Source organism: Chiloscyllium plagiosum, unplaced genomic scaffold, assembly GCF_037043375.1.
Source record: "Chiloscyllium plagiosum isolate Xiang-an unplaced genomic scaffold, Cpla_swu_hap1 HiC_scaffold_16, whole genome shotgun sequence".
In the NCBI taxonomy this organism is placed as follows: domain Eukaryota; kingdom Metazoa; phylum Chordata; class Chondrichthyes; order Orectolobiformes; family Hemiscylliidae; genus Chiloscyllium; species Chiloscyllium plagiosum.
In genome coordinates this window covers 81,218,239-81,237,101 of record NW_028270154.1, presented here as the reverse complement: position 1 = coordinate 81,237,101, position 18,863 = coordinate 81,218,239, and the positions used below count along the sequence as shown (strand labels likewise).

Below are 18,863 nucleotides of genomic sequence, written 5' to 3'. Positions count from 1 at the left end.
AATGACCTCACGTGAGACATGATTTTCAAAGATGTGCAGGTTAGGTGAATGGCCATGCTAAATTGCCCACAGTGTTCAGGGATGTGTAGGTTAGGTGCATTAGTCAGGAGTAGATACAGAATAATAGGGTAGTGGAATGGGTTTGGGTGGGATACTCTTAGGAGGATCGCTGTGGACTTGTTGGGTCGAAGACCCTGTTTGTCCACTGTCCAGATTCTATATTATTCACAAAAAAAATGCCTGAAATGCTTCCAACAAGACACTGAAGTTAGTTACACATTGGTAACCTAGTCTTCCTTAACTCCCAGGTGTTTGTGAAGGTGCTTTCAGCACGGTCTTTGACTGGGTCTATCCACGTGAGAATCCCGACGGCACCTTAACTTACCACTTCAACACGTACTTCTTCAGGAAGAGCTGGTATTGGATGTACGAGAACAGGAGCAACAGAACACGCTATGGAGATCCAATTCCTATCTCTGCTGGCTGGCGCAATCTCCCTGATTCTAATATCGATGCCTTTGTTCATGTCTGGGCCTGGAGCAGTAACCTGGAGGAGAAGAGAGATGCCCAGTACTTCTTCAAAGGTAAGTACACCTGGCTGTCAGTTTATTGGAAACTTTCATTCAGGGAAATGAGTACAATACCCACTATCATCGTTGCTGTGTTGGTAAATACAACGCCAGATATGAGATTGAATCATTCTGAAAAGAAACATTCCATGTTTCACTCTTCCAGCTGCGCTGATTGGCTGCCAGCCCACTAGAGTATCAAAGTCAAATAATCTGCCTTGACCTCTCCAGCATCATCAAAGAACTTGCATTTATATGGTGCCTTTCATAATCTGTAGATATAGCTATGTGCTTCACAACCAATGAAGCACTATTTTAGGGAAACATGATTGTATTACAGGAAGACAGCAAGTATTTGGGGATGCAGGGTTAATGTCACTGGACCGGGCCATTCAATAGGTTCTAAGTCTCAATATGGCAGATAGGAGTGAGATTCAGTTGATCACAGGAAATGGGAATGATGGCTGGTCTCGCACATAGTCAACATGATAGCTTCTGTTAATTGCTGTAAAAGCCTATTCGGTGTGCCAATGTTCTTCAGTGACAGTACTCTGCCATCCTTAGCTAGACTGGCCTACAAGTGACTCCAGACCCACAGCAGCGTTGTTTGCTCTAACCTGCCCTCTATGATGACCCAGACAACCATTCAGTTCAAGGACAGTTAGGGACGAGCAATATAAATGCTGGCTGTGGCAATGACACGCACAACCGATGAAAGGATAGAGATAAAGAAATGGCATACTGCAGGGTTCCACTAACAGTGCTGGGGAAATGGCCAGATAATCCATTCCAAGTGTTCACTGGGAGATAAAAATTGCCAAAGACATTTCGAAATACTCTTTTTCAACACATCACCCTGTTTCAGGGAAAAATATGTGGCTGTAAGAGCTGCTCCTTTTTTGAGGTATTTTAGGTGTTGGAGGTGATTTCCTTGAATTCCAGGAGCAGCAACTACTGTTTTACAGGCTGTTGAAAAGACATCTGGATGGGTATATGAATAGGAAGGGTTTAGAGGTATATGGGCCAAGTGCTGGCAAATGGGACTAGATTAGGCTGGGATATCTGGCTGGCATGGACGAGTTGGACCATAGGGTCTGTTTCTGTGCTGTACACCTCTATAACTCCATGACTGTATTCACATCCATCTGAGAGTGTAGTATTGGTGTTCAGCCATTCTGTGGGGTATTTAGGAGCTTGCGTGGTCTATAGTGTATGAAAGGGTAGCCAGTTCCCGTCTCAGAGAGTAAAATAGACGTAGTTCATTTCATTTCTGCTACCTTTTAACTTATACATATAGATTTACATTACCATCTAACCTTGGGTGTCCCACACGATTCATACTTCACTTATGTACCAAGTCCTTCTGACTTCATCACTGTGCTTATTGAACAAAAGTAACCCTTCTAAACCCTTTCTGATTCAGAGACAACATCTCCCCACAAAAATGTTTTGCTCCAAAACCATTATTTGTTATCCCTTTGTTAATATAATTACATTTACCACTAGAGCATCTCTCCTTATGTTTTTGACTTTACAAATTCTGACAATCTGGAGGTTTAATTATTCTCCCCATACACGTTCTCTTCCAGCTTGGAAGAACAAGCATTTGTTGGGTAGAAATTAATAACCTTGGGCTGTCTTCCCCCCAGTCTGATGTCTGAGGCTATCTACTTAACTAAAGAACCTTCAGTCACTTGTCATGGGATAATTCCTGCTATCGTGAGCACATTTTTCTTTGCAGCAAGTTAAATCTTTAGGTGTTGCCTTGTCCCTTTTATATGTTTGAAAAGCGTGGTGCTGGAAAAGCATGGCAGATCAGGCAGCATCCGAGGAATAGGAGGGTCGACATTTCAGGTGTAAACCCTTCAGCCTGCTCCTTGGATGCTGCCTGACCTGCTGTGCTTTTCTAGCACCACGCTTTTCAACCCTGACCTCCAGCATCTGCAGTCCTCACTTTTTCCTTTTATAGTGGTGTCTTCCACAGAGTTGTACTCATCACAACTTTATTGTCAGTCTCCCTGTAAATTTGTGCTGATTTAGGTCGAACTTATTACTTTAATATAGTGATTAGTTTAGGCTTTCTGGGCTTTGCTTTCATTGATCGAATTATTGGTGAAATCAACCTGTCGCTCCCTCCATTGTGTTACTGGAAGATTCCTTCTTGCTTGATGTGATATCCTTTATGATTGTTGAGGATTCCTTTTTGAAAGGAAGGACGTTTCACAATAACCATTGATGTGTCACCTTATCAAATGCTTTCTGGAAATCTAAGCACATTACACATACCTGTTCTCCTTTAGCTACAGCATGTTACGTCAAGGAGCTCCAAAGGATTGGTCAAACATGATTTCCTTTTCAAAAAGCCACAAGGAGTTTGGTTAGGCCACTTTTTGAATAGTGAATGCAATTCTGGTCTGCTTCCTATCGGAAGGATGTTGTGAAACTTGAAAGGGTTTGGGAAAGATTTACAAGGTTATTGCCAGGGTTGGAGGATTTGAGCTACAGGGAGAGGCTGAATGGGCTGAGGCCGTTTTCCCTGGAGCATCAGAAGCTGAGGGGTGATGTTATAGAGGCTTATAAAATTATGACAGGCAGGGATAGGATAAATAGACAAGGTCTCTCTTCCCTGGGGCAGGGGAGTCCAGAGCGAAAGGGCTTAGGTTTAGGGTGAGAGGGGAAAGATATAAAATGGGGGGAAAGGGTAACATTTAATGCAGAGGGCAGTACATGTATGGAATGAGCTGCCAGAGGAAATGGTGGAGGTTGGGACAATTACAGCTTTTAAAAGATATCTGTATGGGTAACAAATAGGAAGGGTTTGGAGGGATATGGGCCAAGTGCTGGCAAATGGGACTAGATTAGGCCAGGATGTCTAGTCAGCATGGACAAGTTGGACCGAAAGGTCTGTTTCCATGCTGTACATCTCTATGACTCTATAATGCTTTCTGATTACCTTGAACATTTCTATGTGCCCTGCTGTAATTTCTTTAATAATAGTTTCTAACATTTTCCTGATCACTTCTTTAAATTCCCCAGTGCCTATCACCTTTCAGTTTACCATGTCTCCAGTTCCATAGAAAAGAATAGAATCCATAGAATCCCTACAGCGGGGAAACAGGCCATTCAGCCCAACTAGTCCACACTGACCCTTTGAAGAGGATCCCACCCAGACCCATTCCCATCCCCCTACCCTATCCTTGTAACCCTACGCATTCCATGGCTAATGCAGCTAACCTACACATCCCTGGACACTATAGATAATTTAGGATGGCCAATCCACCAAACCTGCACATCTTTGGACTGTGAGAGGAAACTGGAGTACCCAGAGGAAACCCACGCAGACACAGGGAGGACATGCAAACTCCACATAGACAATTGCCCAAGGATTGAATCAAACCCAGGGTTCCTGGAGCTGCGAGGCAGCAGTGCCAGCCACTGAGTCACTGTGCCGCCCTGTTCTCTGCTTCTGAGTTGTGCAAGTTCCTCTCTTGATCGGTCAATTCCATTTTTTTAAGCAATGCCTCATAGTATGGTATGACAGCAATGTGCATTTTTAAATTCTTGCCCTTTCAGTCTGAATTCTTGCACAGTTTAAATTCTCCTCTTTGTACTTGCATTCCTACTTTTCATTTGCACAATCTCCAACGTTTGTTCACTTATCAGCTGAACCTTTCTTTTATTCATTCAAGGGATATGGGCTCCTCTGGCTCGGCCATCATTTATTGCCCATCCCTCATTTCCCAGAGGGTAGTTAAGAGTCAACCACATTGCTGTGGGTTTGAAATAACATGTAGGCCAGATCAGGTAAGGATGACAGACTTCCTTCCCTAAGGGCCGGGTGAATTTTCCAACACTTGACATTGGTTTTTGGTCATCATTAGACTCTCAATTCTAGATTCTTTATTGAATTCAAATTCCACCTTCTGCCATGGCAGGATTTGAGCCCTGGTCCTGAGAACATTGGCTGAGTTTCTGAATTAATAGTCAAGAGATAATATCACTAGGCCATAGCCTTGCCTTGGACTCAGTACCACTTCCACAGACTGCAGCCTTGAAGCTACAGATTTCCTCTATTCCATTGCATCCCTTATCAGATCTGAAATTATTTCTGTCTTTCTTTGAAGTATTGAAATATTCCTGAATGTATCAATTAACTCTGGTTTCTTACTATCTACCAAGTGTACATTTGTTTTGCTATTTATGTATCTCCTCCACCACCCTCTCTATTTCCTTCTGTCTATCAGCTCAGATGTTAAACCTAGACCCACTTTCCCTTTGCAGGTAAATGTGAAAAAAATCTCAAAGCACAATTTGAAAGAAATCAAGGAAATCCCAACCAACTTTACACTTGAACCAGCATCACTGAAAGATTATTACTAAAAGATTATCACGAAAAGATTATCTGTGATGTGGTTTCTTGAGTTAAATACCACAGCCAGTATGATATGGTCTGAGAGATACCCTTTATTTTAGATTATGTAACCTACATCACAAAGATTGGGTTCTTGTTGAGCCAAATTTCTTGAAGTTTATTAATTACACTAACTATTTATATGGCTATAACATCAAAGACTTGCTCATTGCCTGCATTCTGTGCTTACTGATGTCACCATACATTGCATACACATTACAGAGACTGAACACATTACACTGACTCGATTACACAGAGAGTGACTAAAGATGAAGTGGGTACCTTTATGCTTGTGTTGTGATACTGTGTCATTTTCTTAAAGATACACTGCTTGCCTGGTCAGGAATCTTTGCAATAAATCAACAAACTGGTTATTGTCGGTTAGTGTGGCTTTGTAATGTGCAAATTAACTGAAGTATTTCTTATATTACGAGAGTAATTATTCTTCAAAATGGATGGACATGAATGCAAACCTTTATATCAGCAAACTCTGTCTTGCCCATTACTTTTTATGCACAAAGAAGTAGTGAGATATAAAAAGATAGGGAATGAACAATAGAAGGAGGGTGTGATCACTTTTCTGGTACATATGTTTATCCTTGTACAGCGCACTGTAAACAACAATTATATTACTGTTGCTCATGTGATATGCATACAAAGCTTGTCATTCCTGATGAAGAGCTTATGCTCACATTGTCAACTCTCCTGCTCCTCGGATGCTGCCTGACCGGCTGTGCTTTTCCAGCACCACACTTTTTGACTCTGATCTCCAGCATCTGCGGTCCTCACTTTCTCCAAATCTTGTTATTCATCCATGAAAGACTGTTAGAAAGACAACTACAAAAATCATTTCAAACAGGTTGATGGACTTTTGGCCTTTATTGCAAGTAGGTCGGAATGGAGAATGGAGGAAGTGACGTTCTATCAGAAATTTTCTCAGACACCGTCTGGACTGAGAGGGCTGGGTAAATCAGGCCTATAAATCTGGAATTTAGAAGTCTGAGAAGTGACCTCATCAGTGTACTGAATTCAGATGATGCCTGTTGGAGGGAGGCTGACAGATTGCATCGACTGGCCAATGTGTCTAAAACACAAGGGTAGAGCCTCAGGAAGAAGGATTATTTAAGACTTGTGTTGAGTTGACTCCAAGGGTGCTGAATCTTTTGGACTCCCACCCCCTCCTCAGAGGGTTGTGGATATTCCACCTTTGACCACATTTAAGGGTTGGATGGAGAGATTACTGGTCTCTCCAGGATCAATAGATACGGGGAGAGGCAGAAATGTGGACTAGAAACTCAAGAGAAGCCATGATTTATTTGAATAGCAGAGGAGGTTCAAGAAGCTAAATGGTCTTCTGTTTCTATTTGTTGCATGCTTGAATACACAACTGTTTCCATTGAATTACAGACCTTGTATTTATATAGCACCCTTAATGTAGGAAACCACTGCAAGGTACCTCACAAGAGCTTTATCACACTGAGTGGTCTGGTCCTACTCCAGTTTCTTGTGTTCCTGTGTACTGCAACCAATGCAGTGGACCTCAGTAAGGGGATATTATCCTTGGAGGACATGCAGCATAGATTGACACTGGGACCCAGAGGCTAATTCATGAATACAGCTCACATTAACTTGGCTTCGTTCCTCTCAGTGTAACGAACATTTGTGCCACACCAATGCCAGGCAATGACCATCTCCAATAAGAGGCAATCTAACCACCACCCCTTCACATTCAATAGCATTACCATTACCGAATCCGCTACTACATATTGTTCTGCCATAACACGGGTTTCGCAAACTCAAACTCGCTGTAAAACAATTGATGAATTGGAGGCACTGTTTCTAAAGCGCAAACTTTTAAAGCGCATATTAGTTATGAAGCGATTCTGACACTATTAGTTTAAATGGTGCAGCTATTACGCAATTTTTTTACAACACGGGATTGCACGAGAACGGAACTACCGTGTTATAGCAGAACCAACTGTATCAACATCCTGGAAGTTACCATTGACCAGAAACTCAGCTGGACTCACCATATAACTACAGTGGTGACATGAGAAGGTCAGAGGTTGGGATTCCTACAGTGAATAACTCACTTCCTAACTAGCCAAAACCTGTCCATTATCTACATAGTTGGGAATGTAATGGAATACTCCCCATTTGTCTGGATGGGTGCAGCTCAAAAACACTCAAGAAGCTCAACACCATCCAGGCTAATGCAACCTGCTTGATTGGCACTACATCCATAAACATTCACTCCTTCCACCATCAATGCTCAGTAGCAGCAGTGTGTACTATCTACAAGATGCGTTGCAGAAATTCACCAAAGATCCTCAGACAGCACCTTCCAAACCCACAACCATCTAGAAGGATAAGGGCAGTAGATATATGGGAGCACCAACACCTGCATGTTCCCCTCCAAGCCAATGGAGGAGAACAGGCAGGTGTTGGTGCTCCCATATATCTGACTTGGAAATGTATCGCTGTTCTTCCAGTGTTGCTAGGTCCATATCCATCATTGTCAATCTACCGACAGCACATGAACTGGAGCAGTTCAAGAAGGCAGCTCACCACCACCTTCTCAAGGGACCATTAGGGACAGGCAGTAGCTTCTGGCCAGCCAGTGAGACTCACGTCCCTTTGAAGAAATATAAATTACAGAAGATTAAGTGCAGAAAACATTAAACTAAATTTATACACGGGCTTAATTTCTGCTGAAGGAGAAAACAAAATCAAGAGGCAAAATCTTAAATTTGGAACTGAAGTGTTTAAGAGTCAGTTCAGAGAGCATTTTCCACACAGATAGTAGGTGAAAATCTGAATTCCTTTTCCCTTTCAAAATGAGGTAGGTAGGTACTGGGAATCATTTGGGGCTTTCAAGTCTAAAATTGCTAAATTTTTGATCAGTCAGAATATCAAGGGAGATGGAGTTAGAGTGAGTAAATGGATTTGTGATGTATTAACTGGCAGAATAGGCTCAAGGGGCTAAATGGCCTCTTCCTGTGACTAATACTTCTCTGTTAATGGCCTCTTCCCACTTAAAATGGATGAAGTTTCTGGGGGATGTACGCACACCTTTCCATCTATCTTGGCAGCATCGTCAGTGTCAAAAAGAAACATAATAATTATCTATTTCTGATTTGCAGGAACACAGTACTGGCACTATGATCCCATTAATGATATGGCTTTTACTGAGGATGCACACAGCACCAGATATCCCAAGCTCATCAGCGAAGGGTTCCCTGGTGCCCCAAGCCCAATAGACACTGCGTATTTTGACAGAAAGGACCGGAATATTTATTTCTTCAGGGGCGACGAGGTAAGCTCAGCTTGAGTACACTGTGTTCACGACAGCCATAAATTCTGATTCTTGTTTGTCCTTCAACCTTCAGAAGCTGAATGCATGAAGATGTAAGTCCTGGAAGATAGTGCAAAAGATCCATTTTCCATCGGACTCTTTGCCATGGCTGCCCTGGATTTTAATTGAGAGAGGTCTCTCGGCTTCTCTTGCTCTGGATTCTCAGATGTTACTCCCTCTCACTTTTCCTGAACTCCACTTCTCCAGATTATGCAAAAACCTGGCCTTCATAAAGCTCTGTTTGATCTTCCCTTCTTTCAGCCTGTTCCTCTCTTTCACTCCCTTCTCAGACTTGAAATCCTGCAATGGGAACTTCTAGAATGAGGACAGAACAGGCTCAATTTAATGCCTCATTCAGATAATAGCTCCTCCGATTCTCTCAGGCACACCAGCTTATCAGCTTAGACGATGGGTCAGGAAACATGAATCAGTTCTGCTTGCTGTCCATACCCCTTCATCCCTTTAGCTGCAGGTGCCATGTCCTGTGATGTTGTAGTTGTCGATATAAAACCTGAGGGAAATGTAAATTTCATCCCAACAGGCTATTCCTGTTATGGCAGGCGGGATTTGGAAGTCTGTGAGACCCCAACCAGGTAAGTCTGTCTGTAACCATTGAGGAAGGCGTCAGGAACCTTTTGACAAGTTTCCTGATTTTCCAATCCAAACTCATCACCTCACTCCACTTCAGTTTGGAAACCTCCCTCAGTTCACTGGAGCATCAATCCTGTTCTGTACAATATCATTGGGACCCCATTTTCATATCCCCTTCCCTGTGCCCCCCACATTCATCCAAATCTCCACTATGTGCCTTCATATTGCCCTATGCCCTCTTCATCCAGCTCATTGCCCAAGTCACTTCCATGTCCTTCATGTGTCCTCCTTTCCTACTTTTACGGTGTCCGTTCCAACGAATCATTGGCAAGCCTGGAAATGAAATCCTTGCCAGACTGACAAAATCAGCCAACACACATTGAAATTCCCCTTTGTGAAAAGACACTCACCTTGCAACATCGGAAAAGTGTCATTCAAGGAGAGTAATACATGATATTCTTAACAAAAGCATGAACTTTCTTAACAGCTCTTAATCTTGTTCAAATGAACACAAAGGCATTGACTTTAAAACAAAAGCACATCAAATAAAGACTAACTGATTACAACCTTGTAAACTCATCCATTAAATAATGCCAGCAGCCCCCTTCAAGCTGTGTCAATGCTCCTCAGCCATTCCTAGAGCTCAGCCAAACATTCATGATGAGGCTATCTGGCATTCTTTCCAGGTTAAGCAGGGGAATGGACACTATATGGGGTCATGGGGGAATATGAGAGGGCACTAGCAAAACCTTTCACTTGTCAAAAGGTTCCTGACGCCTTCCTCAATGGTTACAGACAGACTTACTTGGTTGGGGTCTCACAGACTTCCAAATCCCTCCTGCCATAACAAGAATAGCCTGTTGGGATGAAATTCACATTTCCCTCAGGTTTTATATCGACAACTACAACATCACAGGACGTGGGCCCTGCAGCTGAAGGGATGAAGGGGTATGGACAGCAAACAGGAGTGAGATACTGAAATTGCATGATCAGCCATGATTGTATTGAATGGTGGTGCAAGCTCGAAGGGCCAAATGGCCTACTCCTGCACCAATTTTCTATGTTTCGATTTGTGTACCAGGTTGCAACATTTCACAACTATGGAAAGACAGAAGGATCAGGCATGCATGAGTAAATTTGGCCTTTCATTTTACCCATTACCCTTTCAATTCCAAGTAGATACAGGAGGGGAAGTGCCATCCAACAGTGTTTCAGTCTCAGGAGTGGGATGTGACCTTACAACTTACTGAACCAGAGAGGAGAACTGAACAGGAGCTACTGCCAATAAAGGCACCTCCTTCACAAAACAAGAAAGACAGAAGTAGGAGGGGGAGAGAGATGTTGGGCAGGGGGGACATAACCTCATATCAGCAGGATGTGAGCCTAAACTCAACAGAATCAAGTCAGCCTGTTTGTTTCTCCACAGGTGACGGCGTTCACTATCGATCTTAATCAGAAGGTCAGCGGGTTTCCCAGAAAGATGGTGGATTTTTTCCCACCCGTGGTGGCTGGTGACCATCCGGTGGGGAACCTGGACGCTGCGTTTTACTCCTACACCCACCGCGCCCTCTTCTTCCTGAAGGGCCAGTATTTCTGGAGGGTGGTGAGTGAGCAAGAACGTCAGGTCAGCCCCGCGCTGCCGGTCAGGGGTCTGCACGGCCGCGGGAGAGTGTCTGAGCAATGGTTTGACATCTGCGACATCCACTGGTCGATGCTTGGTGTGTCGCCCAGTTAAGGGTCACACAGTCCACAGTTCCCTGATGCCATCCCTCCATTGCCCTGTGTATGTACACCAAGTGTGGGTGAGATGCTAACCATGTCATTTCTATGTGCATTTTGTAAATACATCCATGCTTTCGTCAGTTGCAGTTGAATGGACAGAGGTGGAGGTGAAAAGGTAATTTGCAGTTTTCAACATGGTCCGGTTTTTGGGTCTTTACGAGGACAGAAGCAGAATGTGGTACTTGGAAAAAGCCCTCGGTTACAGCGTTCTTGCACAGGCAGTAGTGGCATGGAACACTGATAAAGACAGAAGTATCGCTTTGGAAGAGTAACACATAATTAGTGGGCAAACCATGCAGCAACAGTTTCTATATTTAATAGGTGACAGTGGGAACAAGAAAAATCCCTTGTTCAAAATCCCAAGCTCAAAAAGACAAGATTAAGGAGATATCTATGAAGGCCTTCATTTGTGCATTTCTATAACTAGAATGTATCTGGACGATCAGTGCTTAAAGACTCATCTCTACTCATATTTGAGTATCCCTGGCAAGGCCAGTCTTTGTTGCATATCCCTGTTGAGTAGGTCGTGGTTAAGCAACTTCTTGATCTACTACACTCTATATGGTTCCAAATATGACCCCTTCATCCTCCCCCCCCCCCAACCCACCCACCCCAGTATTGTTGTTAATCTGACACACCAAGTAAGTGCCCCTGTTTGATGGTTCAGTATCAGATTTTATCTAACAATGTTCCTGGGGGGTGTCTGAAGACATTTTACTCTGTTGAAGGCACTATATAAATGCAGGTTGTTGCACAATTCATAATTCGATGAGCCTGTCTGTGCACTCGAGAACGCATAAAAGAAGGGTCACTGAATCCAAAACGTTAACTCTGTTTTATGTCCACAGTTGCTGCCAGACCTGCTGAGCTTTTCCAGCAATTTCTGTTTTTTGTCACAAGCAGTTTGTTGCAATTGCATGGGCAGGACCATACAGTCAATGAGTCATACAGCACAGAATCAGACCCTTCGATCCAACACATCCATGCCGACCAGTTTTCCCAAACTGAACTAAGTCCCATTTCCCACTGTTTGGCCCAAGTCCCTCTAAACCTTTCCTTTACATGTGCCCTCTCATGTCCAAATCTCTTCTAAATGCTGAACTTTACTCACATCTAGCACTTCCTCTGCATACCCTCCCATTTGATCCCCAGAATTCAACATGGACAACTTCACTGGAAGCTGTCAGTTGTCTTTAATTGATGGATGGTCCAAATTTTGCAAGAGTCAAAAAAAAGGGGTCAACACAACAGCCTTACATACCAGGACCTCTGTTGACTTCCAGAGGTCCCTATTGTCAAACCCTTTGGATATGGTTTCACCAATGCTCCATACAACCAAGCAGAATATTCCTACTTTTAGATCCCATTCCCTTTGCAGTGAAAAACAAGTACATCCTTACAGTTATGACTAGGCAGTGGAGTCTGCTATATGTGGCCAACTTTTCCTCCCTCCACTTTAACCACCTTCACTCAACACTTTAGTAATTCACGCATCTCTGGAAATACCTGATGTCACTTGTTATATCTCCTACTTCCTCATTATCATTTCAGCCATTGAGCCCCCCTCTGTTTCCTGTTTAATCAAACTAACTCAGGGCACTCTAACTTAAGAATGGTGACTACACTTCGAAGAAACATTGTTGGTCATTAGGAACTTTGAGGAGTGTTCTGCAAATACGAGTCTTTTTTCTGGTGTCCTGGTCACCTCCGGTCTCTTCTATTTTGCTCCCAGACACTTGTTTTCTCTGTTCTTAATGCAGAGTCTGTCCAACCTAGAATCCCTACTGTGTGGGAACAGGTCCATCAAGTCCACGCTGACCCTCCAAACAGCATCCCATCTAGACCCACTCCTGTGTTTGTGGTCTCTCAGAAAGCATCTCTTAAATGTGAAATTATGTACAATTGCTGAGAGTATTTATTTTTGAATCATTGCTATATTTATACTGTGTGCAGTGTTTGTCTCAGTTCTTTTCATTCAGATTCTTCTGTTTGGGGACTAGTTAAGTGTCAAACAACAGACAATTTTAATGGCCCTCTGATCTGCTGGTTAATGACTGCCAGTTAAAATGCAATGTCTATTTTGCAAACGACAAATTCATTGCTTTCCTGAAACTGTTCAGCACTCTCCACCTAGTTGTTCTCCAGTATCCAATCTACTGGACAAGAGAACTGTGAGTGGAACCGCTGGATAAGGACAGCATTCAACTTAGCTGCAATGATGTCCCTCTCAGCTCAATAAACAGCTGACAAATAACCTGTCCAGATTAACATATTCATTCTCCTTAGTGAGGTGGAGTTAGGCAACGGGTGCTGATGCATAGACATAACAGCAAAAGACACCCACTCTCAGAAGACAATTGACAAGAATCTGCAAATGGACTGAGTTCAGGAACTAGATGGCCAATGTACTCCCATCTCGACAAGTGACACATTTGTCATGCACTCTCTGAACCTTCATTCTATAACTGATGTAGAATCCAATAAACAAATTCTCTGGATAACACAATGTAGTGGGCTGTAGGCTTTTTCTTTCTTTTCTCTTCAGGCCCGGCAGGAGTGAATGGATATCACACTTTAGGGATATGTTTCCATAGTAGCCGATAACTTTTAAAAAAACAAATGTGGATAGCTGACTGAAATGGTGACACAGCAACATTTCACATTGGCCGGCCAAAGGTGGGGGTGTGCCTGGGAATGAGAGGTAGGCTGACCAGAGAAAGTGAGGACTGCAGATGCTGGAGATGAGAGGCGAGAGTGTGGTGCTGGAAAAGCACAGCAGGTCAGGCAACATCTGACCAGTAGGCAGGTCGACATTTCAGGAAAAAAAGCTTCATTCCTGATGAAGGGCTTTTGCCCAAAACGTCAACTGATGAAGGAGCAGCGCTCCAAAAGCTTGTGATTTCAAATAAACCTGTTTGACTATGACCTGGTGTCATGTAACCTCTGACTTTGACCAGAGAAGAACAGAGTGCCAGAATGTTTAGTCCATGGGCTTGACTGGTACTCTTGGATAGCACAAGGACCTACATCCCCTTAAGATAATGGTGAGGGTGTCAACTTCCAATCTATCCCACCACAAGGTTTGACGAGCTCCTTGTTCATTCATTTGTAATGAGCTGAAAATGGTGTGACCGTGCCAGTAAAACTGACCTCGAGTGGATGAGACGCACACTTCCACACCCAAACCAGTACAGGTGTCCCCTGCTATCTGAAAGTAGAGTGTTCCTATGAAACCTTTATGAAGCCAAAATGACATAACGCAAAGAAGCATTCATTTATATGGGAAAAAGTTTGCTTTTTGTCGTAAAAGCGAAAATCCTCTTTGGATTTCTTTTGGTTAGCGAAAACATACTAATTTGGTCTTTCGTAAAAGTGAAGTGGTGTAAAGCGAACTTTCGAAAAGCAAGGATACTTGTACTCCATCCAATGTCTCTGACCCAGCATTACAACAACCTCTCTTCAATGTCTCTGTGCGCCTGTGCAATAGAATATGGAATGGACATGGTCAATGCACCACCTATGTACAAGTAGCATTGTGGAGCTTAGGCAGATGTTGGAGATTAGAGTCAAGAGTGTGGTGCTGGAAAAGCACAGCAGGTCAGGCAGCATCCGAAAAGCAGGAAAATTGACGCTTCGGGCAAAAGCCCTTAATCAGGAATGAGGCTGGGAGCCTCGGGGGTGGAGAGACAAATTGGGGGGGGTGGGGGGTGGGGGTAAGCTTAGTCTGGCTTTGGGTGCAGAAACTAATGAGAGAAGCTTGACCCTGACTCAAGTTTAATGGTGATGTCCTGTGATTGCATGTGGTCTTCAGCAGGGAGACTGGTTCGGAAACTTGACTTTAAAACAGTGACGTAAAAAAGGTAAAAACAATGATTGCAGATGCTGGAAACCAGATTCTGGATTAGTGGTGCTGGAAGAGCACAGCAACTCAGGCAGCATCCAAGGAGCTTCGAAATCGACGTTTCGGGCAAAAGCTCTTCATCAGGAATAAAGGCAGTGAGCCTGAAGCGTGGAGAGATAAGCTAGAGGAGGGTGGGGGTGGGGAGAAAGTAGCATAGAGTACAATGGGTGAGTGGGGGAGGGGATGAAGGTGATAGGTCAGGGAGGAGAGGATGGAGTGGATGGGTGGAAAAGCAGATAGGCAGGTAGAACAAGTCCGGACAAGTCATGGGGACAGTGCTGAAGAGCTTCAGGGCAGAGGAAATGACCTGGGAGTTGCAGTGGGAGAGGGACTCCCTGAGATTCTTGTAGAGAGAGGAGGAAAACTTCTTCAAGGCAGGCATCTTTGCAAGAGGTTTCGCAGTAGGGTTAAAATCAACGAGGTAAAAACAATGACTGTAGATGCTGAAAACCAGATTCTGGATTAGTGGTGCTGGAAGAGCACAGCAGTTCAGGCAGTGACATCAGCTTCTGTTCCGAAAGCCATGTAAAAGAAGAAGATATCTCCTCTGCTGCCAAAACAATGTGTGTTAACTGCTTGCTTAGCACGTCTTTAATGAATATTAACATGTGTAAATCAGCATTCCCAAATCAATTTTGAGAGCCCACGCTAATGCATCATATTAACTTATGTTAACACAAAAATAAAAATCACACAACACCAGGTTATAGTCCAACAGATTTATTTGGAAGAACTAGTTTTTGGTGCTGTGACAGCTACCTGATGAAGGAGCAGCGCTCTGAAAGCTTGTACTTCCAAATAAACCTGTTGGACTATAACCTGGTGTTGTGTGATTTTTAACTTCATCCACCCCAGTCCCACACCGGCTCCTCTATATCATAACACAAAAATGACAGATGTGTAAATGTGACTGACAAAATTATTTCACCCTATGATTTGAGGTTCCACTCAATGTGAAACCGACTGTGAGACAGCAGGACTTGGTTCTTTGTTAATCAGTTTCCTTGCCTATTTCCCCTGCTAAACCTGAACTGAATTGAGGTCCTACAGTTAGTGACCTGAGTGGTCACTGTCCTATACAACAGCTCAGCTGCCTGCCAGCTGTCTGTTCATGTTGGGCACGGAAAGCAGAACCAGAGAAGAGGTTTAATGTATATGGAGATGAGCCTCTAAGGTGTGCTTAGACATAAGGTAAATGTAAAAGACAAAATTGCCATAATCTGTCCAGACACCTCTGTCAATATAGAGAGAGAGAGAGAGTGAACTGGTGGTGGCTTAACCTGAGGGTCAGTCCAGCACAGGTGAGGGGGGAGATTGAGAAGGAGAGTCCTTCACAGTAACCCCAGCTGGTGCAAGAATTGAATGACACTGTTGGTATCACTGTGCGTTGCAAACCAGCCATCCAGCCAACTGAACTAACCAAACTGTGACCTCAAGCAGTTGGAACGCAAGCAGCCCAAAGCATGGTGCTCTGCAGCCTTCCCATCATGCACAAATTGGTGATAAATGCCATCTAAAAGTCATCTAGAAGTCTGGCCTGAACTAGTCTGAGCAACGGAAGAGCTCACACTAAAACATCACACTGGAATACAGCCAGAATACACAAGCAGATTTCTCAGTAAAGATCTCTGGAAGACATCTATAAGATGGAATACTCCTACAGCTCTTCCTTCACACAGTCATAGAGTCATACAGCAAGGAAACACACCCTTCAGTCCAACTCTGCACCGTGGCACAGTGGTTAGCACTGTTGCCTCACAGCACCAGAGACCTGGGTTCAATTCCTGCCTCAGGCGACTGACTGTGTGGAGTTTGCACATTCTCCCCGTGTCTGTGTGGGTTTCCTCCGGGTACTCCGGTTTCCTCCCACAGTCCAAAAATGTGCAGGTCAGGTGAATTGGCCATGCTAAATTGCCCGTAGTGTTAGGTGCAGGGGTAAATGTAGGGGAATGGGTCTGGGTGGGTTGCGCTTCGGCGGGTCGGTGTGGACTTGTTGGGCCGAAGGGCCTGTTTCCACTCTGTAAGTAATCTAATCTAAAACTCACCCATGCAGATATCCTAAATTAATCTAGTCCCATTTACCACCATTTGGCTGATATCATTCTAAACCCTTCCTAGTCATATAACCATTCAGATGCCTTTTAAATGTTGTAACAGTACCAGCCTCCACCACTTCCTCTGGCAGCTCATTCCATACACCCACCACCCTCTGTGTGAAAAGGTTACCCCTTAGGCTCCTTTCGTACTTTTTATTCACATTAAACCTTTGTCCTCTAGTTTTGGACTCCCCCAGCACAGGGAAAAGACCTTGACTGTTAATCCTATCCTTACCCCTCATGATTTTATAAACCTCTATAAGGTCACCAGTCAACCTCCGACGCTCCAGGGAAGACAGCCCCAGCCTATTCAGCTCTTCCCTTTAGCTCCAACCCTCCAACATCTTTTCTGCATCCTTTCAAGTTTAACGTGTGTGTATGTGAGATTGTATCTGTGAGTGTGTCAGTGTGATTGTGTGTGTGTATGTCTGTGAGTGTATGTCTGTGTGTGTATGTGTGTGTCTGTGTGATTGTGTGTGTGTCTGTGAGCCTATATGAGTACTTGCATATACATGTTGTTGAGAAGGGTGATTCTATCCAGTGAAGTAAATTAACTTAGACTTACATCATAAAACCTCAGATCACAAAACTGCTTTGATATTTCTCTTATCTCAGCGAGTTAGCACCAATGGAATCAAGTTGAGTGAGTAGGAAAATGCATGACAGATGGGGCATAATGTTGATAAATGTGAGATGATCAACTTCAGTAGCAAAAACAGGAAGGCAGACTATTATCTGAATAGCAATAGTTTCAGAAAGGGTCACAGTTTAAGGATGTGGGGTAAGCCATTTAGGACTAAGATGGGAGAAATTTCATCACCCAGGCAGTAATGAGCCAAGCACTGAAAATTTTCAAAGAGTTAGATTTAGTTCTTAGGGCAAAAGGGTGTGGAAAGTAAGTGGGAACAAGGGACTGAGTTGGATGATCAGCCATGATCATACTGAATGATAGAATAGGTTTGAAGGGCTGAATAGCCTTCCCCTGCTCCTATTTTCTATGTTTCGATGTTATCAAGCTATTTTTATCTCTCTCTCTCTCTGTCTTGCATTAAATGATTGTCAGTCTCCTTTTGTCCATCAGTTTCAAATACTTATTGACAACCCCTTCAAACCATGGGCTCTTGGGAGGTTCTGGATAATGGTGTGCTTGCAAGGCTAATTAATTCTCACTGAGGCATGAAAGGGAAAGCAGGACAAGATAAATGCAGCCAAGTGAGAAAAAAATACACACACACACATACACACAGACACCATATACACACACATAAACACACACACACTCACACAGACACCAAACACACACATAAACACACACTCACACAGACACCACACACACATACACACACACACCATACACATGCACACATGTGCACTGACACCATACACACACATAAACACACACGCACACACACACTCTCCCACGCACACATGCACACAGACACCACATACATACATACACACACATGCCCCTCTTTCAGTTTGCAGGTACATGTCGGTCTGTCGGTAGCACTTCTCACAACACACGAGAGCAGCACCCCTTCAGTTAATGCTCTCCTCAGAAGTACTGCTTGGCCAAGAAAAAGGAGGTTAACACACACATTCATTCTGCAAAAAGAATCTATTGCTTTCACACAAGTAAAAAGTTCTTAGCTGCAGCATCCAACCACTTAGTGAATAAGTGTGAGGAACATTTCTCTGTGTCCGTCCCTAGGATGTAGACATCGTTGTGAAGGCTGGGGATCGCGATCCCCCCTCAGTAGATGCCCTGAGAGCTTGAAAGCAGTTTGATGCAATTGCATGAACAGGACCATAGAGTGACAGTCATACATCATGGAAACAGATCCTTGTGTTCAAATCATCTGCACCAACCACACAACCCAATCTGATCTAGTCCCATTTGCCAGCACTTGGCCCATGTCCCTCCAAACCCTTCCTATTCATATACCCATCCAGATGCCTTTTAAATGTTATAATTGTACCAGTCTCCACCACCTCCTCTGGTAGCTCATTCCATACATGTACCACTCTCTGCATGAAAAAGTTACCCCTTAGAAGCCTTTTATATCTTTTCCCTCTCACCCTAAACTTATGCCCTCTAGTTCTGGACTCCCCAACCCCAGGGAAAAGACCTTGGATATTTACCTTGTCCATGCCCCTC

At 43.7% G+C, this 18,863-nt stretch overlaps 1 protein-coding gene across 1 annotated transcript in view; it reads left to right on the top strand.

Annotated features, from left to right (window-relative positions):
• LOC122556946 (matrix metalloproteinase-21-like) overlaps positions 1 to 13,214 on the top strand; it is a 41,576-nt gene extending 28,362 nt beyond the window's left edge. The window contains exons 5-7 of the mRNA XM_043704186.2: positions 309 to 584; positions 8,124 to 8,296; positions 10,353 to 13,214. Of these exons, the coding sequence (XP_043560121.2) occupies positions 309 to 584; positions 8,124 to 8,296; positions 10,353 to 10,661 (758 nt within the window). The 3' untranslated portion in view covers positions 10,662 to 13,214. The remainder of the gene's footprint in view (positions 1 to 308; positions 585 to 8,123; positions 8,297 to 10,352) is intronic.
• The last annotated feature ends 5,649 nt before the right edge of the window (positions 13,215 to 18,863 follow it).